Raw genomic sequence first — 9,281 nt, forward strand, 5'->3', positions numbered from 1 at the left:
TGGCATTCTCCCTTTCTTTCCTTCTTCTATGCTTTCCTCTACTTTAACTTCACTCCCCTTCATTGCAGCATCACATGAGATATTTTAGCAAGAGCCCAGACCACCCTGCTTTGCCCAGAAGCCTTCTCTCAGAAACACACATCTTCTCACGGTAGCCCGGGCTACCTGCCCTGTCTGCTGGCACAGCTGTCACCTTTGATGCTTCCCTTTACTTCTCTTCCGGGCTGGGTTAGGGTCACTGTTTCCTGAATTTCAATGTCTCCTTCTTTCTGGGTTCACTCCCCAGATTTGCTGAAACACATTCCCAGGACCTTAAGAAACTAACACAGGAAAAGGTCCCTGAGGTGATTTAGCCCTCGCAAGCCTAAAAAGGTCTTTACCTCTACACTTGATTTGGCTGGGTAAAGAAGTCCATGTAGAAAAACCCCTCCACTTCTGAAGGCACTGCTCCAACTTCCAATCCAGCACCCACTGTTGCCACTGAATTCAATGCCATTCTGTTTCATTCCATTCTAAAGTGATCTCATTTTCATTCTTTCCTGTACTGCCACCTGCCCACCGTCTCACTCCCAAGTGTTTAGGATCTATTTTCTTGCTGCTTTATTTACTTATTTATTTTTTGGTCCTTTTATCAATAATTTTGCAATGCATTGAGAAAGCCTTTTCAATCTAGAAGCTTGTGGCGCTTCAGCTCTGGAAAACTTTCTTGTATCAAGTCATTAATAATGATCTCTGTTTGCTCCTTCTTAAACCCCCATCAGTCAGATGTTGGAACCTTCAAACTGATCCTTCATTTATGCATTCTATATTATGGATCTTTGTCCTTTTGTTTACTTTTGTAAGACCTCCTTTACTATTTTTTAAATGCTATTAATCTTCTTTAGTAAATTTTAGTATGATGGGACAAAATAGCAATGGTATCTTCAAAAAGGAAACGACTAGATAAATTATCCATTCTAAGTGGTCATTAAAAAATGAAGATGAGGGGCACCTGAGTGGCTCAGTCGGCTGGGCGTCTGCCTTTGGCTTGGGTCATGATCCAGGGTGCTGGGATCGACTACCACGTCGGGCTCCCTGCTTGCCCAGGGGCCTGCTTCTCCCTCTCCCTCTACTTCTCCTTCTCCCTCTGCTGCACCCCCTGCTTGTGCTCTCTCATGCACGCACTCTTTCAAATAAATAAATAAAACCTTAAAAAAATGAACTGCATACACTGATATATTCCAAGACATATCACATTAAGAACTTCTGTCTGAGAGAGAGAGCACAAGGGCAGGGGGAGGAGCAGAGGGAAAGGAAGAGAGAGAGAGAGAATCCCAAGCAGGCTCCATGCTCAACACAGAGCCCAGTGAGGGGCTTTATCTCACAACCCTGAGATTATGACTGGAGCTGAAATGAAGAGGCGGATGCTTAACCGACTGAGCCACCCAGGCACCCCTAAAAACCTACTGTTAAAGAAAAAAAATGGGGCACCCGGGTGGCTCAGTTGGTTAAGCATCTGCCTTCGGCTCAGGTCATAATCCCAGGGTCTTGGGATCGAGCCCTGCATTGGGCTCCCTGCTTGGCAGGGGAGTCTGCTTCTCCCTCTCCCTCTGCCCCTGCTCATGTGCCCTCTTCTCTCTCTCACTCTGTCTCTCTCTCTCTCTCCCAAATAAATAAATAAATAAAATCTAAAAAAAAAATGGCTGTAGATAAAAGAAAAACAGGATGCAATTCTTTCAACAAATATTGATGAGGCATCCACCAGTGGCCAGGCTCAATTCTTAACACTGAAGATTTTGTGCGTGAGCACAAAAGTCCTCCTGGAGCTTTCATTCTTTTATTTATTTTTTTAAGATATTTTATTTATTTATTTATTTATTTATTCATTCATTTATATTAGAGAGAGATAGCACGTGCTCATGAACGGGGGGGGGGGGGGGGAGGGGGGAAGGAGCAAACGGAGAGGGAGAAGCAGACTCCTGACTGAGCAGGGAGCCTGACACGTGGCTCAAGACCCTGAGATCATGACCTCAGCTGCACCCTTAACTGACTGAGCCACCCAGGTGACCCTGGAGCTTTCATTCTAGTGGAGAAAGAATATAAGAGAAGTCACAGCAAGTTAAGTGAAGTTTGCTGCCACCCCGCCCCCCTGCCATCGCCCCATGATATAGGTAAGCTTTACAGGCAAAAGAGATGGAAGTAAAAAAAAAAAAAAAAAAAAAAAAGCAGAGGGTGCTGGAGATAGTGATAATGAATGAGTGAGTAAAGTCCTGGAAAACCTTATTTAGACAGTCAAGAGAACAGGCAAAGGCAGAGAAGATGAAGGCTCATATGTGACCACCTTAATTTCCTTAAAAAAAGGCTCCTACAGGCCTGCAGTCTTTCTCATACTTTCTATTTTTCCCCTCTCCTATAAAAGAGGGTCCCTCTAGTGCCTCAAATCTCTTTGACTTCTGCGTCCACTGGGTGAACATTCTCTGCTTTTAAGAGCTCACATGATTAAATTGGGCTTACTGGGATAATCCAGGATAATCCCCCTTAAAGGTCTGTAACCTTAATTACATCTGCAAAGTCCTTTTTATCATGCAATATAACATATTCACAAATTCCAGGGATTAGGGCATGGGCATTTGCTGGGGGGCGGGGGAGGAATTCTGCCTATCACAGTAACAATTTTTTATATGAAAACAAATATGGATATATCATGGAATAAGTAAAAAATTCACAATCCTTTTAAGAAAAGAAGGGATATTTCAAAGCATTTCAGGCTCGGGGCTCCTGGATGGCTCAGTTGGTTAAACAGCTGTCTTTGTTTCAGGTCATGATCCCAGAATCCTGGGACTGAGCCTTGGATCAAGCCCGCTTCAGGCTCCCTGCTCAGCGGGGAGCCTGCTTCTCCCTCTCCCTCTTCCTGCCGCTCCCCCTGCTTGTGCTTTCTCTCTTTCCATCAAATAAATAAAATCTTTTTAAAAAAATAGAGCATTTCAGGCTCACAAAGGAGGCACTCTGGGCTATTTCCCCAGCTCCCCCCCCCCCGCCCCCCAGTGTGCACTGACTCACCTCCACTTGGATGTCTAACAAGCATCTTAATTGTGGCATTTCCCAAACCAAGCTCCCAATAGTTCTCTCCAAACTAGCTTTTCCTGTATTCTCCCTCACTGATGTGCGTTAATGGCAACTTCATTCTTTCAGTCACTCAGGCCAAAAACCTTGGTGCCATCATTACTTCAATTTGTCTCATCTCACATCCTGTCAGTAAGTCTAGTCTTCCAAAATGTAACTATTTCTCACCACTCTGTGTGGAGCACTATTCCATAGCATCTGGATTTCTTAAATAGCTACTGGTCCCCCTGCTCTGCCCTTGCTCACCTTCAGTTTGTTCTTAATACAGCAGCCAGGCTGGTCCTGTAAAAACACATATTTATTGCGTATATTCCTCGGTTCCAAATTCACCGACTGCTTTCTATCTCACTCAAGAGCAAAAGCCAAAGCCCTTCCCATGACCTGAAGTGCTCTAAAAGATCTGGCCTGCAGGTACCTCTCTGATTTCATCTCCTACTCCTCTTCCCTCACTCACTCCACACCAGCCACAAAGGCATCATTAGCGTTCCACAAATAAGCCAGGTACATTCCCAATGAGGACTTTGCATCTGATATTCTCACTGGAATGTTCTTCCAGATGGCAATCTCATTTCCTTCAGATCCTTACTCAAAAGTCAGCTTCTCAGCAAGGCCTACTCTGGCCACCAGAACTAAAATTTCACTTCCCCCTCCTTCTGCTGCTTATCACTAACCATTTTTTAACCTTTAAAGCTTATTTGGCATCATTCTACTTCCTTTAAAAAAAAAAGTCTCAAAGATTAAACAACCAACCCAGAACTGGAACTCAGAATCAGAAATAAGGACCCATACTGAGTTCTGAATAGGTCTGGAATAACTAAATATTTGGCAGAGAAAAAAGGTAAGTACTGATAGAAGAGACCTCTGTGGGTTGCCTCTCCATTCCCCATTTCTTCTCCTCAAGGCAAGCAAATCCTAGAAGAAAATGTACAGGAGCCACATAAGTGACTGTTGCCTTGAATACTGTATGAAGGGACATGAGGACTGGGATGGGACAGCCCCCAAGAGGGAAGGCCAAGAGCTGAGAGTTTGGGAATAGAAGAGAATGCATTAGCAGCCCAATGGTAAAGCTGACTTTACAGCACTTCTTAGGTTAGAGAGTTACAGTGAGCCTGCTGGTTCAAGATTTGCATGAAACCAGCACTACCTCTTGACTTTTCATTTACCTAAGCCAATACATGTGTTTTATTATGGGAGCCTGGTTAAGTTGGATTTGGGGTCATTTCCAAGGAAAAGAATCCTGTTATGGAAAGCCAAGTATATACTTGAAACATCCCTGGGTACTAGGACATGGTTGTTGTTCCTAAACCAGGAATAGCAGTGACAAGCTCATTCCAAGAATTCTGAAGCAAGTGAGAGAAGATGCCATTGCTGAAGGAAAGATGGAGAGGGGAAATGAGAGGGAGGGAAAGGGAGGAATGGGGAGGAGAGAGAGAGGGAGGAATGGGGAGAGAGGGAGAGAGGGAGAGGGAGAGAGGGAGAGAGGGAGAGAGAGAGAGAGAGAGAGAGAAAGAGACTGAGTCAACCATCAGACTCTGGTTGTTGGAAAATAATAACAACAAGGGACCACCAGGGAGTGAAGACTTACTTTGAAACTTGATTACCAGGAAAAAATCTGTATCATATATCTGAATTCATTAATTTGATTGTCTGATCATGTTTCTGCCAATCACAAATCCACCCCTTTCCCTCATACTCACCTCCAGGCTGCTTAAGAAGTTGAAGATGGTAGGACATGTACTCATTCTTCATTATGTCTATAACTAATAAGGACTATGTTTGGACCCCTCTCCACAGGTTATTTATCAATATTATAAGTCTCAAGGGTTCTTTTTGGCCTACAATTTAATAATGAAGCTCAGGGCTACTGCCTCTTGGTACAAGACAGCCAAGAGGCAAAATATATTTAGGTAGCCATATACACTTTTTCCAAAATGGAAAGATTTTATTTATAAAAACAAAGAATGGAAAAAGCTCAAAAATATAAAAGTTAATATATATTTTAAAATAAAAGATATCCCATTTCCTGCCTTACCCATAATCACATAATCTAATACACAGAGATAATCACTGTTAATAGCCTTCCAGATGTTTAAGACACATTATTTCCTTTGTGGAAATGGGACTATGCTATGTTGACTTGTTTTTTGACTTCTGGACACCATTCCTTTTTTAATAATACAGATCAAGCTTATTTTTTTAACAACTGCAAATTAATCCACCATGTAGGTATACTCATCTGCTAAGTGACTACTGATGGACATTGAGATTTTTTTTCACAATGACAGCATTCCTAAAATAAACACTCTTGCATAACTAGAGTATGATATATGCATATGCACTTCTTAAATTTTTTTAAAAATTAATTTAATCAATTTATTTAAGAGAGAGAGCGAGAGAGACATGAGCTGGGGGAGGGGCAGAGGGAGAGAGAGAATCGGACTGAGCAGCAAGGGGGGGGGGCTCGATCCCAGAACCCTGGGATCATGACCTGAGCCTAAGGCAGACGCTTAATTGACTGAGCCACCCAGGCACCCCTCATCTGCTCTTTTGTAAAACAATTTTTTAGACGAGGAATTGCTGGGTCAATGGGAATGTGTATTTAAAATTTTGACAAACAGCAAGACAGTGAACAATAAAAACTATGACTTTGTTTAGAGTCAAAAAAATCACGTAAGTTGGGTACACATACACAAAGAGGTATAGAACACTGGTTTTCAACCAGGGGCAATTATACCCTCCAGAGAACATCTGAAAGTATCTAGTTATTTTTGGTTGTCAACACTGGAGAGATGCTAACATCTAGTAGACAGAAGCCAGGATGACACAAAACAACTTATAATGCACAGGACCCCCTCCCTGCCCAATAAAGAATAAAGAATCATGCAGCCCAACATGCCAACAGTGCTCCGAGTAAAACAAAACAAAACAAAACAAAACAAAAAACTGGTCTAGGATTATATATCACACTGTCCACAGTAGCATTCTTGGAAGAGTAGAGGACAATTATCATTTATACCTTTCTATTGTTTGTGGGTTTTTTTTTCACAACGGACATGCACTAGTTTGAAAAACACTTCCATCAACAAAAGTTCTCCCTCACACTGAGATACAATCAATCTCTGTAGCTTCTCACATTGGTTCTATAACTATGGGACAAATTCTGAGAGCAGCTAACAATTCACTGAATCTTCTTTTTAGCAGGCTAATCTTCGTTCTTTTGACGCTCTTCACAGGAAATAGTTTCAGGTTACTTCACCAATCTGATTGCTTAGACCCATCAAGAACAAGGCAGTAAGTGCTGAATCCCAACCTGCAGTTTTGTACTATGACCAGCAAAGAATGGAATTATCTCTGTCATTCAACATGTGATGGCTCACATTCAGCTTATTAAAACACTCAATTTTTCCACACACTGTGGTAAATTTACATTTCCTCATCCTGTACTTTTATATGGCCTTTTAAATTTAAATGCAAGAAACTGAGATGCCTAACTCTCCTTACTACCCTAAGAAGTGTACCACTCTACTGTCTAGAATACAATTAAGACATTTTTGAGTTACATTTTGAGTTCTGAGTTACATTTTAGTCTGCAGCACACATTCCCACCCACCTGGCTTGGATGCTGGGGTTACTTAAATCCCTTTACTGATGCACTTAAAAATCATCTAACAGGGTAATAAGCTATTTTAGGTTCTTATTAATTTCACTCAACTCAGAGACATCTAGCGAATGCTCAGGACATTGTAGTGATCAATGAGATCAATAAAATAAGTAAGTAAACTGCCCAGAAGACAATGGCATACAGCCACTGTTGGGGTTACCTTACTGAAGGATCACTTTGTCCTGTTTACCTATTAAACAATCGATTTCAATCTGCAGAACTACATATAATTCTGTGGTTCATAAAGAGATCCTGGGTATTACTTATTCCCATACTGTCTCAATTCTTTGCACATCTTTGGGACTAAAGAGCTCAGTAAACGTTTAATGAATAAGCGCATAAACCGTCACTCCTATATCTAGATATATCCTAATATATCTGCAGGCAAACACTTGTAATAGGGTTTTACTCCTTGCACCGCTGAAAATAATAGGTAGCGACAACTCTTAATCTTGCCCAAAATAAAAGTGGATTCACGAAGGCATAAAGAACACACGAAACGATCAAATAACTCTTTACCCTTGGATAATAAATCATCAGGAACAGGAAAGAAAGATTCGAGAATGCACAATGAAGATGAAAAAAATTAATAAAAATGATAATTTTCCCACTAACACCAGCACACTCCCACGTCGTTTCCACCTCACAAGGGACAAAGCTTCCGCAAAAAGTAAAAAAAAAAAAAAAAAAAAAAAGGCAGAGGGCTCCCATGTGCAGAATCTTCCGCAGAAACCCCGCAGGGCCATCTGCGCCCCGCTGCCCCGCCACGCCCCCGCACAGGCCCATTCCGCCGCCGCTCGCGGGAGAAGTGGACGCAGGCCTCGGCTCAGACGCGGACAGGGCAGAGCGTTTTGGTGAAAAGCAAGGGAAGGGGGAGGCAGGTGGGCGGGAAACGAGCCCATCCAGATCCCGCAAGCCCAAGCCTACGAGAGAGCTGGAGTCTGGCAAGCCCAAGCTCCAAACAGCGAACCCTAGGGTCCCGGGACTGGGCCCAGGCAGGTCCACCCAGCCGCCCCCCCCCCCCCGCCCCTTCCTCAAGCCGTTAGCGCCGCGGCCCCACCCCTCGCCGCCGGCCGCGCCCTGTCCCACTGGCCCCAAGCCGCTACCCTGGACGACCGCGGCCCGAGGCATCTGCTTGCTGCAGGTGGGCCTGGAGCCTCAGGCCACGTCCAGGAGGTCGAGGAGCGGGACTCCCATACCTGCACTTTCCTCCGCCCTGCCGTGTTCTGCCGGTGATGGGCCGCCATCTTGCATGTTGACACTCCTACGTCACTTCCGGAAGTGTCTCCGACCGGGCGGATGTCCCGCCTCTTCCCCTTTAGCCAAGGGCAGGTGGTGAAGCCGAGGTCGGCCTGGTCTTGTGCTCACCTAATGCTGTTTGTCGCTGTGGGCAGTGGTTGTCTCGTGAGGCTGAAGCACCTAAAAACCGTTGCGTGTGTATAGTGCTGGCAGAGAGAGAGCCACTTCCTGAATCGAAGAGCAATCCGACTCCAGCTCTGGGCCTTAAATGAGTTGCGCTGCTGTCTGGGGTGCCTCCTCCAGAGGTACAAGCAGGCATAAGAAAGACGCCGAAAGAATGAACACTAGACATGGGAGGCTTGGACAGAGTCCCCCTACCCCCGCCCCATTTTTCCTAGGCAGCCAAGGGAATGGGCAGACTTGCCACGAAGTACCTAAAAATGAAGAATTACAAATTGGCTTCGAAGGAGGAGAAATAGAAGGGTTGGCAAAGAAGGTGGCCCATATCTTCAGGAGGAGGAACGTTTCTATTTAAATAAGAGATAAAAGGATGTTATAGGAAGATAAACATTAAAATTGTTCCTAGAGACAACTTTCTAAGTTAATGAATTCTGAAGGAGTTGGGGCTCACTGTTGTATCTGGTTTAAATCATCTTTTATACTGGGACAGTTAGATCTTCTGGCCGAAAGTTTGACTTGAGGACGCTTTCCTGGCACTAATTTTAGGTGCTGAGGGTGGCCACACTCCTTCTTGTGAAAGTGAATTCTATAGAACTGCACTGTCCGGTACAGCATCCTCTACGCACGTCTGGCTACTGAGCACTTGAAATATAGCTAATTCAAACTGAGATATGATGAAACTAAAATACCCACCAAATTTCAAAGACAGGATAAAGAAAATGTAAAATATTTCATTAATATGTTTTATATCGATCTCACACTGAATGATGTCTTGGAAATACTGGTTAAATAGTAAGATTATTTCTTTAGTTTTTGTAATGTGGCTGATAGTATATTTGAAGTTATGTATGTAGCTCACATATTTCTATTGCATAGTGCTAGTACAGAATGATGCTTAGGAAAGTTCTTGTCTAGACAAATGCCTTTTTAAATTAATAAAGAAATGTGAATTCGAGGAGTAGGAACTGATAGCAGAAAGCTTCTTAAGCAAAACTGGCAGTGATAACTTGAAGATAAATTACGTATACTACATTTTATTACAGACACATTCATTCATTTATTCATGTGTTCATTCAGCAAAATATTTGGCATCTGTTAA

At 43.3% G+C, this 9,281-nt stretch overlaps 1 protein-coding gene across 2 annotated transcripts in view; it reads right to left on the reverse strand.

The window, feature by feature from the left end:
- WDR48 (WD repeat domain 48) overlaps positions 1-8,050 on the reverse strand; it is a 44,742-nt gene extending 36,692 nt beyond the window's left edge. Inside the window, exon 1 of one of the 2 annotated variants that reach the window (XM_026496752.4) lies at positions 7,963-8,050. In XM_026496752.4, coding sequence (XP_026352537.1) covers positions 7,963-8,010 — 48 coding nt within the window. In that variant the 5' untranslated portion in view covers positions 8,011-8,050. The remainder of the gene's footprint in view (positions 1-7,962) is intronic. The other variant, XM_026496753.4, reaches the window with a different exon arrangement.
- Between the last annotated feature and the right edge of the window lie 1,231 nt (positions 8,051-9,281).

The sequence above is a fragment of the Ursus arctos genome, unplaced genomic scaffold (assembly GCF_023065955.2).
Source record: "Ursus arctos isolate Adak ecotype North America unplaced genomic scaffold, UrsArc2.0 scaffold_20, whole genome shotgun sequence".
Lineage (NCBI taxonomy): Eukaryota > Metazoa > Chordata > Mammalia > Carnivora > Ursidae > Ursus > Ursus arctos.